At 47.1% G+C, this 19,411-nt stretch overlaps 1 protein-coding gene across 1 annotated transcript in view; it reads right to left on the bottom strand.

The window, feature by feature from the left end:
* The window catches only part of fgd6 (FYVE, RhoGEF and PH domain containing 6), a 28,309-nt gene that overhangs the window by 5,541 nt on the left and 3,357 nt on the right, over nucleotides 1-19,411 (bottom strand). The window contains exons 2-14 of the mRNA XM_064342533.1: nucleotides 16,930-19,237; nucleotides 10,624-10,759; nucleotides 8,829-8,896; nucleotides 8,699-8,729; nucleotides 5,159-5,310; nucleotides 4,502-4,658; nucleotides 4,183-4,270; nucleotides 3,181-3,231; nucleotides 2,755-2,813; nucleotides 2,438-2,509; nucleotides 2,089-2,157; nucleotides 1,249-1,332; nucleotides 779-858 (exon numbers count right to left, since the gene is read on the bottom strand). Coding sequence (XP_064198603.1) covers nucleotides 779-858; nucleotides 1,249-1,332; nucleotides 2,089-2,157; nucleotides 2,438-2,509; nucleotides 2,755-2,813; nucleotides 3,181-3,231; nucleotides 4,183-4,270; nucleotides 4,502-4,658; nucleotides 5,159-5,310; nucleotides 8,699-8,729; nucleotides 8,829-8,896; nucleotides 10,624-10,759; nucleotides 16,930-19,237 — 3,355 coding nt within the window. The remainder of the gene's footprint in view (nucleotides 1-778; nucleotides 859-1,248; nucleotides 1,333-2,088; nucleotides 2,158-2,437; nucleotides 2,510-2,754; nucleotides 2,814-3,180; nucleotides 3,232-4,182; nucleotides 4,271-4,501; nucleotides 4,659-5,158; nucleotides 5,311-8,698; nucleotides 8,730-8,828; nucleotides 8,897-10,623; nucleotides 10,760-16,929; nucleotides 19,238-19,411) is intronic.

A 19,411-nucleotide genomic window follows, 5' to 3' on the forward strand; every position in this document is an offset into this window, starting at 1 on the left:
GCTATCTGGAACCACGAGCAAAAAAAGCCCTTCTTCCCCACTGCTAATCTGGAGTTGGCAGCACTTCACATGTCAAGAGCCCGGAGATTAAAACGGGCAGCCCAGTTTGATAAAATCGTTGCACAGCCTCTTGAAGTTCATGGCTGCGGAGGAGGGGGAACTTCTGAGAGCGAGAGACCCAGCAGACAGAGCTGGAACTCCAGCAGGTCAAGCTGAGCTCGAACTCTCCAGCGATGCACACAGGCTTCCACACTGAGGCAGCGCTCACCCGGCAACAAAGTTACGCAAGCCTTTGTCTAGAATCTTCTCCCAGACTGCACTCCCAACACGGAGAGTGGAGCAGATGCTAATTGCCCTCTGCACACGTCAGTCCCGGTTGTAGAATGTTCTGATTGGGGCGGGGGCAGTCACAGATTTTGCAGGGGCAACTTTTTATTCAGAGCGTAGAGTGTGCCATACAGCTTACAGGCTTTTTTCATCCTTCGTATGCTAGTGTGTATAAGATACGGTGTGGTCTGTATGTCTTTGGACAGTGACGCAATCTTTTGTTATTTTGGCCCTGTACTCCGGCACGTTGGATTTCAAGTGAAGCAGTGAATATGAGGTTAAAGGGCCGGCTGTCTGCTCTGATTTCGCTCCCCCCTAGATCTGGCCCTGGCCCACTAATGGAGACCAGATGAGAGATATACACCCCTCCTGCTCCCGGGCTTTCACTCCTCACCCGCTACGATGAATCACAGTGACATCAGCGCAGCACTGTGCTGTGATTGGCTCCTACCTGGCAGACAGAATGAAGGATCGCTCAACGCTCTCGATGTTCAGCTCGTTCTGATAAGCCTCCTGGGTGGGTTTGCTCACCTGTGTGGACATATTAATGGAGTTGTATGAATCGCTTAGTCTAAGGCCAACACAGAGAGCTTCAGCCAATCTGTATCTTTTTTCATGAACATACACCAGAGCAGTAGACAAAGTGCCAAAAGCCGGACTTTACATTAATTAAATATAGTGAACAAACACAGTAACAAGGATTCAATCCCACTTCTCTGTGCTCTAAGGCAGCTTTTAAATTTGTAAAAGGGATTGACAAAGTGAAATACAAGAGATCCTTCAGGTTGAATTCTGTCAGTAGAACCTTGTGTTAGCATCATACCCATCTAGGTGAAAAATGCAGAATATTCTAGTTCGTTTTGTGAGTCGCATGTTATTTTACACACAGAAGGAACTTGTGTAAGTGCAAAGAAGTCCCACCTTCATCCCCGCCAGAGACAGCATGCAGTTGAGCTTATACTGGCCAGAGGGCACAGGGGTGGTGTACAGCATGGTGTCGTTGAACTGCAGGAGAAATCAAACGAAACAACCACCAAATGAGGAACTGAGAACTAAGCACAGAAACACAATTTCTAAACAGTTCTGCTGTGGAAAAGCTGTGGCTAAATATACACGCAAGCAGAGGTGGGAAATCCAGGTTCAGAAAGTGAAAGTCCTCCCCAGTATTTTGTTCCAATCATCTTGATTCAGCACAACTCCTCAGCCAGAAGGCAGAACTAATTAGTGAAGTCAGCTGGCTGAGTTCACGGGTGGAAGAAACACACGGCAGGACTGCTATTTTCTGACCTTTGTACTTTCACCTCTGCACACAAGCAGTTTCGCCAAGAACTGAGCATCAGCTCTATTTGAAAAAGATTTCATTCACAATAAAACTACTGCTATCATTTAGAAATAGCCAGTAGCTGTAACCTGTGTATTAGTCAGTTCAGATATGATTAACAGTACATTTTGCACACATCATTTAACACAATAACCTTTCAGCAAATCAAGTCATTCTATTTCTACTGCTGTCATAATCCAGACGGTGGGTTTAATGAATCTGATCTAGCAATGCTGAAAGCTAAATTCAGTAAAACTTAGTAAGCTCTCATGTTCACTATGTCTCTGGCATACTCACAGGTATCAGAACCAACATCACACCTTGACTCAAACCTTCCAGCACATACACATACACCAGCACATAAATGCTGATTTGAAATAACAGCAGGTAATCATGTTGTGCAGTAGTGGGGGTGGTCCAAGTCATGGGCGTGGTCTCACCAGGAAGAACATCCTCGGCTGCATGACCTTCCGGGACAGCTTCATCAGAGTTCCCTCCTTCAGGAACACCTGCCAGGGAGGACCATTTTTATGATTAGAGGAATTCTCTAATCAGTGTGATTTCCTAATTAACCCTTTAGTGTAAGACTAAAAAAAATATGAGATTAGAATGTTCTTAGCCAAACATTCTAATGCTGATGTCACAATCACTGCTGGTAATCGACAGCAATGGAACACTGATTTAGAATTCTGAAAAAGCATTCCAAAAAACACTACTCTTCAAAGGGTTGAAAAGAAGCATCATTTAAACTGTTTGTGAGAGAACAGGAGACCACGAGGCCACACTCACCCTCCCGGGCTGGACGATCTCGTGGTGGCCAGTCAAGCTGTACTGAACCTGCATAAGCTTCTGGAAGTTATCCTGGACAGAGAGAGAGAGTTTCTGGGATGAATTCCAATGAACCAAATTTTTAAACTTCTGAGCTTGAGATTTACAGCTTGGCATTAGGACTGAATGCAAATGAGTGTGCAGGTAAGAATTAAATCTGATGATGACCGTAAACGGATTGGGAATTTATCGAACTGTTGCCGCAAACCCAGCAGTCTGAGTGGGGTCTGGAAAAGCTTAAGAGGAGGATGCACCGGTCCCCAAACACGCAGCCTTACCCCTTGCTTCATGATGTCATTGGCATGGTTGGCCACTTCCTTCACTATGCCCAGGGCGGCTGTGTACACAGAGATACAGTTTATGCCGACGCGTCCTGAATAAACATTTTCCATGTCATTTGTGTGGTCTCCAGGAAGAACAGTGGTCACCATGGCAACTGGTTCCAGCAATCCAAATAAACTGAATGAAAGGTACAGGTGCAGCCACAGTTTCATGAACAGTAAAATAAAAGATAAAAAAATTCAATTCAGCTGACAGGAGAATGGATTTTAAAAGTAGTTTCAAAGCTACTGGAATGATTTGGTGTTTTCCTCTCCAAATATCAATACATATCATATTACCAAAAAACCCGATGACATCATACATGAAACAAGATCATCATCAGCACACAAAATACAGAGAACAAGGAAAGTCACTGTTCTTACATTGTGTGTCTTTGAAGTCAGATGAGTCTTCAGCCAGGTTCTTCAAATAGTCTTAAAAACAGAAAACTGCTCTTTAATTGCAGCTGAGATAATATTTTAAAATAAGATGTCGACATTGGGCTCCCACTGCAGACCCAGAGTAAATACAAACATAAAGTTTAACTTCAGCATGAGGGCAGATTATGAAATACTGACGCAAGAGAAATTTCTCACATTTCTCTGGGGACTGGTGCCTCTTAGCAGCAGGAGGTTGTCATGCCGCCAAATCTTATTTGTAGCGTGCCTTCTAATCAGATTAAACACGCGGACACTGGAAATGTACCGTTCCAGAGGCCTCTGCAATTAGAGCATCTCGCCTCTAGGTGGCACTGCAGTGCTATGTCTAACAGTGATCCTGTTATCTTTAAAGGGAGAGTTTATTTTCTGTTTTCTTTTTTTTTTTTTTTTTTTAAAGGAGTGTGGGACAGTTTTTTGCTTTATTTAGACAGGTTGAAAGCAGAGAGGTTAACAGATAAGGATAGATAGCAGAGAAAGAGCCACGGCAGGGATCACATATGAATAGCACATGGCCAAGAGCTGTCCACTATGGACAGCACATCTCAACTGAGTTTTTTAAAATAACATTTAAGATTTAGCAAATGTTCTCGTTGGACCGGACGGTTTTTGTACACAATGAAGGATATTTCATGTGTACGGGAATATTTACATAAGTTTCTGTAAGCTTAACAATTGTTAACATATGGGTATTCATGTTAAAAAGAAAAAAGCAAGAAAGTACACTTCAAGTAAAGCCGGAGCAGCCTCCCTCAAAAGGGTTAGCAACGATTATGGCTAAAACAGTTAGTCAGTGCATTAGTCAGTCAGTGCAGTGTCATGTGAAATGACCAATAGATGTCTCAGAAGTACAGGACAGGCAGGAACCAGGAAGTGACCAGTACATGAGCGCATGGCAGATGACAAAGTGCACAGACTGTGTAATCAAGTCTCACTGTCGCCCCCTACCTGTGAGCAGCAGCTGATACTGGGGGATCCTCTGGACAGGCTTCAGAAGGTAGTGCTTCAGAGCCAGATTTGCACAGCGAGGACTCATCTGAGTCACATGACATATTCATCATCAGTAAAATATGTGCTACATCACCCACAGATACCCACGTGCACTAAGAGTGGTATGCGCACACATACACACACACACACACACACACACACATACATACAACCAAAGACACACACCTACACACACACACCAACACATACACACACACACACACACACACACACACACACATTGAAAGTGTGGTCCTGAACAGCCCGACCCGGTTACCTCGAACTCCCTGACGACTCCAGCGAAGCCCGAGTTCTTCCGGCACTGCTCGTCCAGCAGGGCCACGTTCTTGTCAAACTCGCGGATGTAGGTGGAGTACATCTTCAGGTACGGGCCCTTCTTCACAAAGACGTCCGCAAGGCGCTGATGGTCGCTCCTGTCCAAAAAAACAGACAAAGTGAGAAAGAAAAGCAGAGGAGGTCAGTAATAGATGCTCAAATGGCACACACATACGCCATGCTGACGTATGGCTCAAACCAAACACAGACAGCTGAAGTCTTTGCAGATGATGCGGGTGATGGCTATGGTTATGTGCTGAAACGCACATACGCATTATTGGATCAGTGTGTTGTACGTGTGAATGGATGGTTCCTGCCATTCAGAAAACAGTGACTAATAGTTGGGGTGCAGTTATAGGCCAATCCATGTTTTTGAAAGTCCATGGTGTATTTTAAAGCTTGACAAGTTGGAATACATGATGGGTCAGTCTAAACGGACACTATGTAGGGTGAGCAGTGGACGGTCAGTCTAAGCGGACAGTGTAGCAGGTGAGCAGAAGATAGTCAGTCAAAGTGGACAATAGCGTATGAGCAGCAGGCGGTCAGTCTAAGCGGACAGTGTGGCGGGTGAGCAGCGAGCAGATGGCGGTTCTGGTACCAGCGGGCCACCCTCTCCTCCAGCTCTCTCAGCAGGTCTCGGTTGAGCTCGTACAGCTGGGGCAGGTAGTACAGGATCTGGGTCAGAACCCGCTCCTCGATCACGGCCTTCCCGCTCAGCCGCGAGGCCTTGGCCACCGCATCTCGGAAATCCTGCCAGGGAACGACACACGGAAGGACAGGATGCATTATGGGTACTCGAGGAAGGGAAGACATAGATGACAGAGCAGGAGCTTCACACGGTGCTTTCTAAAGTGCTGAATTGAAAGAATGGTGCAAAAATCAAAGTACAGCAGCCGGATTGAGCAGGAAATCTAGGCTTTATAGGGATGACTCCACATATCAGGGAACATACAGGTTTCAGCCACATGCCTGTACTGAGGCCTTTAAGGTAACTTTTCCCTATGCATGAATCCCTCTCTATCTTCTCTCTCTGTCTCCCTCCCTCTATCTCTCTCTCTCTCACACACACACACACACACACAAACACTTCCTCTCTGTCATGGTGCTGAAGTGGTGAAAATAGCCCTGCCGGACTGGACCGTGACTCTGAGCCTGTGCAGGCAGCAGTCATGAGGTTTAAAACACCCACACTTTCCTTGACTCAAATACCCTTCATATGACCACCAGAGACACACATGCGCCCGCACAGAGACGTGTGATAACGGTGACTGTTAAAAATATATCGCTACACATTTGGTTTCAAAGACACCGTCCAGGGGCAGTCTCTGATTGGTCAGAACAATGGCAAGGTCAGAGTTCAGTCTTGTGGATACCATGACCCGGGAAGTGTAGGGTTTTATGGTGTTCCAGCTAATCCAGGCACTGATCTCCACACACAGTATCTGTGTCACACATCACTGGCAAACCTACACCACCACAGAGGAAAATAAAAACCAGCAGGGATATGCACTGTAGCATTTGGGTGCATGAGAAGGAACTCCGCAACTACAGCAGTCTAAAAACAGCCTGTGTGTTCCAGAAGGGTGCGGCTCATAGATTCACATGACAGAGTCTAATTTGCAAGCACACACATGAATGCACACATGCGCACACACACACACACGCAAACACCCAAGAACATGCACACACTCACACACACAAACACACACGCACACACACTCACACACACACACACGCACAAGGTGTTCGACCAAATTCTGTTCGTCTGATTGCTCCTGCACCTCTGACCACCTAATCATCCCCCTACAGGTAATATCACGCAGCTCAAGGTGAAACAATCATCACAATTCAAGGCAGAAATCTGACAAGATTGAGAACAAGATGTCACATATGCTACAATTAGGAGAGGCCAACAGTGCGAAGTGGCAGTAACAGCACTGTGCTAATTCACAAAGGGGTTGCAAGTTCACATCTCTAGCGGGGCACAGTATTTAACGTGTTGCGGTAAAACCATATAAACGGTTCCTGGGAGTGAGTTGCTAAAGCCCGAGGCTGCAGAAGGAACGCCAGTCAAACTCTGGGGCCACAACCCCAATCTCTCTCAAACAGAGAGGCAAGTAGCAACCACTTTAAATCTCTGGAGCGACACCGCTAAGAAGTGAACCCACAGCTCGGAGGGTGACTGAACTGGTAGGAACGGATGACCTGCTGTATGTAAGGAATGTCAGACCCACCCCCCCCCCACCCCCACCCCAAACAAAGCAAACAGACCGTAAAAGGGAATTACACAGCAGTGTGGCCTCCGCACACAATGCAGTTTATCTCCATTTTCCAAACAAGACAGCGCCAACAAAACGCTTCCTGTCCTCCTTCTGAGTTCAACAGTGATTAGCGGCGAAGAGAGAGCTGGAACGTCAGACAGAAATACACACACGCTGCAGGGGCAGACGGATTGGCTTCCTCCCTCCCTCTCTCTCTCTCCCTCCCTCCCTCCCTCTCCCTCTCCCTCTCCCCCTCCCTCCCTCCCTCTCCCTCCCTCCCTCCCTCCCTCCTCTCCTCTCTCTCTCTCTCAGATTAGCAGAGTCCTCCTTTTCAGACGGAGGGCAAACACTTCTGCTAGGGGGCAGCTGTCGCGGGGTCAGGAGCTGCAATTTGGCCTTTCTGTGAAAGAGACCTCTCACGTGCCACTCCGCTGTGCTGAGGCCTTAAATCCCCACAGAGCTCCAGCCGCGCAGGAGAGCCGGCCAGGCTAATCCAGCCGGAGCGCGAGGAACCCAGACAGGTGGGCTCCAGCTCCCCCGGTGTGTGTGTGTGTGCGCGTGTGTGTGTGTGTGTGCGAGGGAGAGAGTGTGTATGTTTGTATGCGTGTGTGTGTCAGTGCGTGTGTGAGAGAGTGTGGGTGTATGTGTGCGTCAGTGTGTGTGTCCGCGTGTGTGTGTGTGAGAGTGTGTGTGTGTCAGTATGAGTGTGTGTGTGAGAGTGTGTGTGTGTGTGTGTGTGTGTGTGAGTGTGTGTGTACGTGTGCGTCAGTGTGTGTGTCCGTGTGTGTGTGTGTGTGTGAGAGTGTGTGTGTCTGTATGTCCGTGTGTGTGAATGTGTGTCTGGCATGTCTGCAGTGTGTTTACGTCTCTGAAACCTCTCTCAGTTCAGAATTTCATGAATGAGTGCTGCTCCCTCGAGGAAAGTCAGGACTGAAAATAGCCCCCCCCACCCCACCCCACCCCCAGCTTGCCCAAACCCCAGAAAACCACAGCTGAACAGATGGGGGGGGCCACCCCTCTCAAACAGAACAAAACCATTTCATGGAACTTCTCTGAAGACCACATAGTGGTTTCAGATAATCGGGAGGTGTGTGTTGCTGTCGTCCTTCTTACATTTCCGAAGGGGAGTTTTAATTAGAGCCCTAAAACGGGAGACATCACCCGGGCCCCTCCACTGACTGCTCAAGGCATCTGTTAAAACCTCGCCCCAACCAAACTTCATTTGTTTGTTAATGTCTACGCACTCATCAGAAGACACCTGTCACACCTGCCATGGACCCTTAGGCCAGGATTAAGACATTTATGCCCGGTCGCCATGGATACCCTTCATTTATGCCCTGTCGCCATGGATACCCTTCACCTAACCGCCAATCAGCCACAAATGTGTACATTCTAGGAGCTGGAGTGACCGAGCGTGAAACCCCGCTTTGATCGTGACTGCAGAGTTTTGAGTGAGATCCATAGTTATGGGGGGTTTTTACTTCCAACCGCCACCCCAGAGGGGAGTGCAGACTTTGGATTGTAATCACGGAGCTCCACAGTTGAGAGCAGTGCAGAATTTCCACTAAGACTGCAGAGCTCTGTAGGGATGAGCGGTTTGAACTGAGAAGGTGTGCGCTGAGAAAAAATGAGTAGTGCTATATCTTCCACATCCATTACCAATTCATATCTTGACTTTAATGAAAACTGCAGAGGACTCACACTTGGCTAACTTCATGCTGCTTCTTGAAAAGTGAAATCACGAGGTGGTTTTTTGAGTAGATGTATATGCTATGCTACTAACACATTTTGATAAATGTTATCACAATAACTGACTGAAATCCATATGAATTAGAGCTATGCTAATCCAATTTTAATATGATCAGGAGGATACTTACGATATGCAGAAGCTTCAAGACATCCACAAATCTACAGGGGGAAGAGAACAGGGCAGATAAGAAACATGCACACTTATGGCATTTGACCTGATGGCTGAAGTATTTGAGGTTTTACAAAACAAGCACTCACACTTTCTCGGAGCTCACGATCTCCTTAGCGATGTGGACCACCTTGGTCTTCTTTAGGCCAACTTCATGCTGGCACACAAAAAGACAAAACAGCTGTTAAAATCCATTCATTTCTCGATTTTAACACGCGTTATGGTGCGACGGACAAACAAGTGGGTGCAAAACGCCTTACAATGTCACCAAAGCCCACCATCTCATCGTCCAGGGCGCAGCCACAGCGAGCAGTTCCGATCCGCAGTAATCCAAACAGGGACTTAAACACTGTGTCTGTGTGCGAGTATGTGCGAGCGCTTTTTATATGGAGACCAGCAAGGATGTAGGGCGCCCGGTCATTAAGATACCCTTTCCCTATGTATGAATCTCTCTCTCTCTCTCTCACCCGCCCTCTCTCTTCCCTCCCTTTCTCTCCCTCTCTCTCTTTCCATCTCTCTCCCACCACACACACTTTCCCCTCCCGCCAAGGCTGAAGCTATTGGTCTTCGATGACATACCGAGAGTCTTTATTTGGACAGTTGCTTCACTTCCGATACGAGCAGCCGCTCAGCCTGAGAGGCACTCCCGCGCTCCGGTCCCAGTTTCTCTGCCCAGTGACAAACAAGTCGCTTTTCTTGCGCGCGAGTTCGCAGTTCCACGTGATAAGAGGCTGAGGGTCAACATGGGGGGGTACGGGGGGCGGACTCAACTGCGGGACTCAACAAACTCAACTGCAGGGGTACAGGAGAGAATGCTGGGTAATGTAACCGCCCGGGCCCACCCCTGGGCCCATCTACAGGACAGTGCTGTCATATTTCCGCTAGCCTAGCTTCAGCTACACCTCGGTGCGGCTGGGCTTTTTGCAGCGTTTACATTACATTACTGAGCGCTAGCTTGACACAAGCCAGGAGCCTTCTCCGCAGAACGCACAAATTCAAATATGCCAATAGAGCTTTTTGAATGTGAAAATATTAATGCAGTTAGTGACCTACCCAATGGCGCACCCTTGATTTCCTACAGCGTGTAAACTGAAACCTACTTTAAATGGACTTGAACGGTCTTATCATTGACCTATGCCTCAACGCTAATTACATAATTACACGCCGTGGCTGCCACTAACGAGAATTAACAAGACAAAAGCAAGCCGTATAATCATGTTGTTTCACTCATCTTTCTCCAGTGTGCAACTTGGTTTCCGCGGAAACTGTAATTAATGAGAGAAAGCAGGATAAATACAGCGCGTGGCTCTCTGACCAGGAGATAAGAGTTATTTTTATGTCACTGAGCAGAACTGAGACAGGAATAGGCCACACCCCCTGGGTGGAGAATGACATCATTCGGCACCTCACCCTCTGACAGAGCACCCGCTGCCAACCAAGCGTCTGACACCCCCAGGAAAGCAAAACAAACAGCAATCAAGGGGTCCTTATCGCACTCGTTTTATCACCTCCCCATTTACACCCCAAACAGGCAGCCGTGTGGCCACCTCTTCACTCGTCAGCCGACACCAATCAGAAGAGCTCTCAGTCCTGACACACACGCAAGCATTCACTTCGGCTGGGTCCAAATCAGCGCACTTGCCTAATATTGAGTATGCTTGCTGAGTACACTTGGGTGAGAAAGTAGTTAAGTAGGTGAAATTTTTTCTAAATGTAGTGTACTTAAAATCCCTGGATGATATACTTAATTCCAGGATTTCGCTGAGTACCACCTGCACCCTACATCCAATTCAAATAGCCCGAAAATGCTGCGCTGTGTACCAACTACCCTGGACTGTTCTGTGGGTCCGCTGAGCATATTTAAAATCTGGAAAAATGTCTCACCTGTCTGTCGGCTAAGAGCTCCAGTTCCCCTTTGCTGGAGGCGAAGCTGTCATCGTCATCCTCGTCAGAGCTGTCCACCACTTCCTCTTCTCCGGAGTGCCGAACATCCGAGCCATCGCTCCGCTCCAGACAGACCCTGTCAGGAAAACAGGAAGTTCTGTTCACTCCATCCCGAGGAAAGCCAGCTGGGGAGCTAACACTTATGTACACACACACACACACGCACACGCACACGCACACGCACACGCACGCACACGCACACGCACACACACGCACACACGCACACACACACGCACACGCACACGCCACACGCACACGCACGCACGCACACACACACACGCACACACACCACACCCCACACCCACGCACACACACACACACGCACACAACCACAGCACACACACACGCACACACACACACGCACGCACACACGCACACACGCACACACGCACACACACACACACACACACACACTCACTCACACACACACATACACACACACACACACACACATGCACACACACACACACACACACACAGAAGTATACACTCTCACAGCCACACGCACACATGCATTCATACTCACATGCTGTCTAATGAACAGCACAGGCCTCTCAGAACAGTAAGACTAAGTTCATTCACAAACTTCCAGGTTGACGCATCATTAAAGCAAACACATTCATTCACGCACAGATGCAGTATTTCAATTCCTCTGCACGTTTGCCCCCATTTCATTGTGTGGGGAAAGCAGAAAGCAAGATGTTTGAACAATGCCATATTGTTATTCCCTTGACAGATTTAGTGGTGGGCATATTTCCTTAGGGAAAATAAAAGGGCAGCGCATAGTTTTATTGCCAGATTCTTTGTTCTCTCCCATTAACAAAGAGCGTCTTATTGTTTCTTTGACATTCTAACATGGAATAATAAGACGCTCGAGTACTGGCACTTTGGAAGTCAGAGGCCAGAAGGAAATCCTGTCTAAAATCCACTCGACTGAAGAGAGCAACATCACTGGCAAGCTCTGTCTGACGGGATCAGGCTAACATGCAGCGTTCTCATTAACGTGCGTTTAAACAACGGTAACATTGTTCGCGGCGACAGTTACTGTCAAACGATTTTAAATTAACATTCCATTTAGTTCGCCACCAACGCTTTTTAAATTAAAATTAAAATGGACGCCACTGAACGGAGAGTAAACAGCATCATAACGTAACAGAAACAGTTCAAGAACATTAGAGATCAGCAGGAGAGGTCTGGGGACGGGCAGAAGGCAGAAGATGAACGCGAAAATAAACCCTTCAAAGAATTTGTGTAAAACAGCTGGTTCTGACTGTACTCTGGGGCAAGGCCTCCCTGCTGACAGAAACGCGTTTCCTGTCTGGCTCTCTCTGCCACCGCCGCATGCCTGATTTTGCCACAGTCGCTTTTCTGGTTCGCGGCTGACGTCCAAAGGCCACGCCACAAGCACAACCGCAAAACAAACCGCTCGTCTGAAGACCCAGCGGGGTCTTACAGGCTACGTGCGTCCCGATGTGTTCGCCCCCTTCGCCCCCGCTGCTCTACCAGACCTCTCATCCACACCAGCTGGTCATCTCTGGTTTTGATCACAGCTGAGGAAAGCTTTAAATCCCGTTCCTTTACACAAAAAACCCCACAACTGTGTAATTAACATGAATAGCGAGTAAATCCCATAATGCAATGATTTAGGGGCTCGGAGTAGTTCTTAAAAATTCAGGATATTTTGTCAAATGCAATTGTAGGTCTGTGGAGCGGGTGCACAAATTGATTCACGTGAACCTTCCCTGTGACTGCAGGTGCCAATCAAGGGACCAGACTTCAAGTGTGTCTCTTGTGGAATTTCACAAGGTGAGTAATGATAATCATACAGCCTCTCAGCGCTTCCTATGAAAAGACGGCTAGGCTTGAGAAACCAAGCAGATCTTTCAATTGCTAAATCACACGACTTACACATCGCAACTTTACGCAGCCTCTTAATTAATCCCGCTTTTTAAGTGCACCCACAGAAGGAGGCATATGAGCAATCCAGACAGAAGCAAAAGGTTCAATATCAGTGACATCAGCAAGTTTGAAATTTCTCATTCACCCGTGACAAATACAGTACATTTCTGCCTGTTGTACAACATCACAACCCAACATGTTAAAATAATTTTAACCAGTGTATTTGTTCGTGGGCAGTGACCCTTTCTTTGACATCTATGACCCACATATTGTACACGCTGTCAGGAAATCCTCAGCCTTTTAACCTCCATTCACTCCATATGTTTTGCATCGTTTCCATATTGCCTGTAACATACATGTTATATTCAGGGCATCAGTGATTTATTAGACAACGCCTTTGTGTGTGGATACAAATGTTCTCTACTCCCACTTCTGCTCCCAACATCTGTTATCTCTTTTCCTATGGGCCTCCTCTTTTGTCCATGGCCTGGCCTTTCAAAAACACCCTGAGAAGTTACTGCACCAATAAATCAAGCCGTGTATAATCAAGAGCACTATTTTTTACTTGCCCATGACTGAATGCAGTTATTATACACATAAAATCACGGGATCCCTAAATTTTAAAAAAGTGAGGGATTTCAACAGCAGATCATGAGCTCATGAGCACCTCCTCAACCAGCATGAAAAATGAGGGAGAATACGATCACAGCTGATCCTCAGGCACAGAGTGAGGTGATGCTGGTATATAAACCACCTGCTGTATGATGTAACTCCCTTTCCACCAAATATGTATAAGAGTAATCTGAGGTAAGCATATCAGATGCATTCTACTATTTCAAAATATATTAAACTCAACTGCAATTTAGAAAAAAAAATTTATATACAGCCTAGCTAGAGGAAAGTTCTCTACAAGCAACAGAGTACACATGGCTTCTATTCACAGGGATCAATGTTCAAATTGCGTTCAACAGTAAAAAAAAAAAAATTCCAATTTGTTAGCCTCACACAAGAACCGACATTAGTTGCCGTTTCAAATCTGCATAGCTTCCGTACAGGAGGTCACGATGACGTCACTGCCATCTTATTCCCCCCTCCAAAAAAAAAACGCAAAAACAATGCATGGCCTACTTTGCAAACTGACCGTGACAATGAAGAAAGCAAATCTTCTATCGGCGTAGATCTGAATGCGAGCGAGAGAGCCAAATCCAGGGCTGACACTCGAGCGGACAAGCCCGGTCTGGCTGGCGGGCAGCCTTCAATACAGGAACAATGGGGCAGCTCAGGGCTCTGTACCTGCAAACCCAAGCCTAATCCGGAGAATTCACTGCGATAAAAGCAGCACGGATCTGATATAAAGGGGGTTATATGAGCGGAATTATGAGCTCTGTAAGCAACAGGAGTCGTACCGTGAAAGCGACGATGAGAGAGAAAGGCGCTGGATCTGGGCCACCTGTGCTCAAAGCAGCAGTTTTGACTTTCAACACGGAATCTGGAACATGGCTAGGATACTGGACTCAGAATCGGGGCCCGAATGGTGTTGAGCAGTGGTTAGGTCATTTTTAACCAACACCCGAAGGTTGACGTTACAGTCCTGTTGCATTCATTAGCAAGGCATTTACAGCCAAAATAGCCGCTTTGGCAATATCACCAAACTATCAGGACAAACTTACTGTGAGCTAGCCTATCTACTTTTACAAACAGAAATCACAAACTGATATGAAGTCCTATCAAACCAACCAGACCACAGAGCGTTTATTGACCACATGGTACGTCAAGCAATGAAATTAATGAATAAGGCCCACGGTGCCCTTTGAATTTAAACATGGTTATTCTGCTAAACTTGGCATAGTGCTGGATACATTTCAGAGTGCAGGTAATAGGACAAATCTAGATGATCATAAAGACCGTTTTGCGGTTGGTAGTGCTATGAACCTCAGGACCAACTCACTAACAGGACTCGTCCAGTTCACAGAAACGCAGATCCTTCCTGCAAGATTTGGCTTTGCTAAATTTGACCTGTAGGCCTAGGTGTTTCCAGATTTTTTTTTTAGGTTACTCATAATAGATAATGGCTCAGTTCTGTCCTGCATGCATTCTTAAAAACTTTTTCCTGGCACATGGACAATTATGTTAAAGAAGTTGCAGGGTTTCCTGTGGGCGTGTTATTCATAAGTTATTTCAGTGTGAAATTTCACTGTAGTTTTCACCACAGTCGCAAAGTGCAATTTATTCTATGAGACTACGTAGTCGAATATCTTCAGGATTATTTCATTCATTTATTTCTATCTTATATCAGTAAACTTGAAGATATAAAGCATGTCTCGTTCTTTTCCTTTTTATGCCACATGAGTGCATTATGACTCACCTCTTTTCCTACCACTTTGTGGTTTCCTGATGATCCATTTTCAGACCAAAGTAAGTATAGCCTGTGCACTGGTCTATGTTATTTGCCACTAAGGTGAAATTGTGCCTCTTTCTTTACCACCATTACCACAGAGCTCTGTATCAGACTGTCTGGAAGATATAGCCTACTTAAAACTGGGACACAACGCATGTGCTGAACAGTCCACCAAGAGGTTACTTCCTGAAAGAAAGACCACTATTAGACCGCACTTATATAACCTTAGTGTAAAAGCACTTGAATACATTTGGACAAGCCGAGGATTTGCCAGTATTGTTGACAAGGTTACAATGTGTAAAAATTCTGAGCACTTCAGGTTTGGGTATGATGCAGGATGGCTGAACAAATCCTGGGTAAGTGCTTATGGCCACTTTTTGCTAGGATGTAGGCTATAGCCTATATTCAGATATGCATCGGAAAGAGAGGTAGAGAGAGACATACAGAAAGATCTAGGGTTAGAGAAAGGAGGAGAGAAAGAAAAACGGACAGAAATGAGGGCAGGGTTTCTTCCCCACCCCTCCCGAGTTAAAATTCACCAGCTTTGCTGTATTCACACATTTCCTGCTCTGGGCCACTGAAAATAACCCACAGGAAAAAGGTCTAACCAAGAGCCCGATGAATGCCCCTTTCATCGCCTGCATTCTCAGCACGGTTTCCTCAACATGCAACTCACCGCTGTGGTCAAGTACAGGGATTTGGCCAAAAAAAAAACATGGCCAGTGCAGTCTTGGGGAATATGTCTGAGAGGCCTGTCCCAGACACTGCAGTCATAACTTTGCTTGTTTAATTCGCTAAGCAATACTGTACTGTGACAAATATGCGACCCTAGCAGGGGACAAATATTTAAGCTTCACCGGTCGATGATGACTGCATAGGTACATCTCCAAAGTATCAGGCACAGTTTAGTAAAAGACAGCTTGCATAGTACCAGTTTAACATATGCAGTATGGCTATAAATCTCAAGAGCGTATTGCATGTAAAACTGGTTGTAAAATATATTGTATTTTTGATCTTTAGAAGGCTAAGTAGAATATTTTAGCCGCAATCAACACTACACCACGAGGTTAGTCTTTGGATGGATGTACTAAGCAAGTACCAGGACTCCAGACACACTAAGCTGTTCAAAACATGGTAAACTGTTATACAAGCACTAATCCTGGGTTTGATGATTGGATAACCCCTAGACTTCTAAGAGTATAATTTTGCACTGTAATTCCTTTGTGAAAGAATAAACAACTCAACAACAAAAAAAGTAACAACTCAAGGAAAATGACCAGTAGCCTGGAAAGCCCTGTCTTCTGACACTACCATGAAAAAACGCTGGACAGATGTCAGCCTTCAACATCTTTGAACTGGAGACAAGATAACTTGACAGTCTGTTCACTTCGAAACTGGTGAATCACTGAAAATTTGCCACACACAGACTATCTCTAGCAGAGAAAAATAAAAGGCAATGACAAAGCTAAATAAATAACATGTTTTCGCATTCCACAGCTGCCTGACAGTGATATTCCTGACAGCACGCTGAATAAAGTATTGTTCTGGAAATTCCTCCCACGTAGTAATTAGCTTACAGTAAAAGCTCAGCTGCCACACTCCTCCCATCTCTCCTCCACTCCTACCCTGGGGGCACAGTAGTTCATTCCAGCGACATCATGCACCCCACACCGTTAACATCGTTATCTCCGCAGACTGAGAAACCACAGGCTCCCGTTCACCGCAAACACATGCCCTCTCTGAAAAGGTGTGCTGCAGAAGGGCACACCTCTCCTCAAAACACAGTCATCAAACTAAAATGAGCTTCCACTTAAACAACATGTAGCCTACAGGTCATAGTTTCCCGAAGGCCTTGCTGACGGGACAGACACGTTTCACAACTCTCAGCTCAGCTAGACGCCGAGTTTGATTAACGGCACATGAAAACGGTTCGCAACGAATGCCGTTACCTCCTGTGGGCCTGGCAATGCCGCTCGTTCGAGACGTGGTTTTCACGAGACGCGTACGGCTCCTGTTCCTCGTAGACGTCCTCGTCGCCGTCTTCCAAGCTGGACGAGTTGTGCCAGCTCAGATAGGCCCGCCGGTGGCCCAGTGCCCCCCTGGCGTTCAGGAACGGCAGGTTCATATACTCAGGGATTTCCTCGTAGAACGGAAGGTTCTCGTATTCCACCGCGGTCTCCACCCCAATGCAGAATTCTTCGTCATCTACGCTCTGATCCAAGCTGGTCTGCGGACACAATGGTTTGTGCTCGACAGACAAAGTACTGCTGGGCGATGTGTCCTGGCCATTCGGCAAGGGAGCCTGTTGGTTACTGATAGCGCTGCTCTCCGGGTCTTCTTGGGTCCATTCGTCATCGATAGACTTTTCCATTTCCACGGTGGTGCAGTCCAGAGACTGGGTGCCCTTGGCCAGCAGCTTAGGTAACATTTTCATGGAGAGCTTGAGCTCCAGAAGCTTCCGGAAAGAGCTTCTTTTATGGCTGCTTGCATGCTCTAGGTCCGCCGAGGAGAAGGATTTTGCCCTCTTTGGCTCAAGACCTGATCTGGGTGGCTTGCTTTGTGCGTCGCTCGTGCGGCCGCTCCTGGGCGCTTTTTTTCCACAGAAAGGCCCAATTGCCCGCGGAAACCTCCGTGAAGGTTTTTCGACCAAGGGTACCAGAGGCTCGCTCGCCACCTCCTCGCTCTCATCGAGAGCATCGCCGTGCTGGTCTACAGGTGGATGCTCATCCTGCGGAGGCAAATGAGGGTCCCCCTCACCCGCGCTACCCCCCGCTCTCTCTGAAACCTCCTCAGACGGCTCCTTCCTAAGCAGCCCCGACGCGGGCAAACTGTGCCTCTGAGGCTTCTTTGGGGCCACCTTCGGTGACCTCTCCTCTGCTGAAGCCGCCCTGTCCCCCATCGTGAGCCGGCTGCAGCTGCGCTTGACATGTTTTGGTGGAACCCTGGTGACAGGGAACCTGGCAAAGTCACAGTACCCTCCTCCATCCTCCTCCACCGCGAAACTGTCGGAGGTGGCACAGCCACCCAATCTGACCTCCTCATCTTCTACCTTCAGCGGCGGCTCTTCTGTAAAAAAGCTGGGCATCTGGTCACGGTCCAGCAGAAGGGACATCTGCCGTGGAGGGGGAACAGGTGGACTTGAGTCCTCAACGCTATCAGCACCTTCTTGGCAGGGTGGGAAAACTCCCTGTTCGGTGGACGGGTTTTTAAAATCTAATACGCTCTGTGTGTGAACTTTAGAGGGCGGAAGAAAACTATTTGAAATCAGCAATTCCTCTACTGTTTTGGAGCTTTCCTCTGGTGTGACCATCTCTGTACCATCCTGCCTAACTAGGACTAGTTTCTTGGATTTACGCGGAGTGGGGATTGGGAGGGGCTTCCTTGGGGCCGCTGGGACCGGGGACCCGCGATGAGACTCCCCAGAATCCCTGACCGCGGTGTCACTATCTGTGGAGCTGGCCGAGCTGTCCGTGTGTGCAGAGCTTTGCTGCTGCGATTGGCTGAAAATGGGAATGGAGAGATTACCGTTAGCATCGTCACCCGATCTTTCAGAGAGCGACTGCCTCTTAACAGAGCCGTCCGTGTCTCCGACTAGGTTCAGGTTCTGATCCAGTGTCTCAGCCTCATCGCTCTGAACTAGGGGCTTTTCCAGAGGTGTGTCATTTTGGAAGCAATTAGTGGAAAGAGCCTGGACCCAAACCTCATTCAGTTTTTGCTCCAGAAAGCTGGTATTGACAACCTGACTCTTGTTAATCCCCATTTCATCGTGCCCATTCTCCAGTTCAGGGTGAATTGGAGAAACCGGCGAGATCCGCGATCCAGACGTCTCCGTTCTGTCAGCCTGCCATGTTTCCAGGGGTTTTTCCAGTGGCTCAAACATGATCTCAGTAGTTTTACAGATCCCCACGTGTTGACAGTGTGAAAAACTATCTTGGCTGCAGGTGCAAGTTGGTATAATGTAGTCTGAGCCTGGTTTGTTGAGCTCCACATGCACTCCATTTTTAGAGTTGAGCAGGCCCAGGTTTTCTGAACTGCTGTTCCTCTCTGGAGCACAGGTAAAAGTAACAGGTGTGGATTCAGTGACAGTTGCTGTTTTGGGAATGCAAGGTTTAGGGGCGACAGTTGGCTTGGCCTTTTTTGGTGCTACTGGAGAAGGGTGAGAGAAGACAATATCCGGTTTGGGGGCGACTGGGGGAGGAGTTGGCTTCTGAGTCGGAGTAAGTTTGGGTTTGGGTGCCACCGGTGGCTTCTTCAAACCTGTAGGGACAGAAAAGGACTGATGTCAGTCAAAAGGACAGAGCTACTGTTTTTATAATGAACTTAATCTTATTAATAAACCTTAATCAGACATTTCTAGCTTTCAAATCTCGATTTAATTAGCCACCATCAATTTAATATCAAATGTTTTCACTTGATTAATCGTACTGTGGC

The sequence above is a fragment of the Anguilla rostrata genome, chromosome 7 (genome assembly GCF_018555375.3).
Source record: "Anguilla rostrata isolate EN2019 chromosome 7, ASM1855537v3, whole genome shotgun sequence".
In the NCBI taxonomy this organism is placed as follows: domain Eukaryota; kingdom Metazoa; phylum Chordata; class Actinopteri; order Anguilliformes; family Anguillidae; genus Anguilla; species Anguilla rostrata.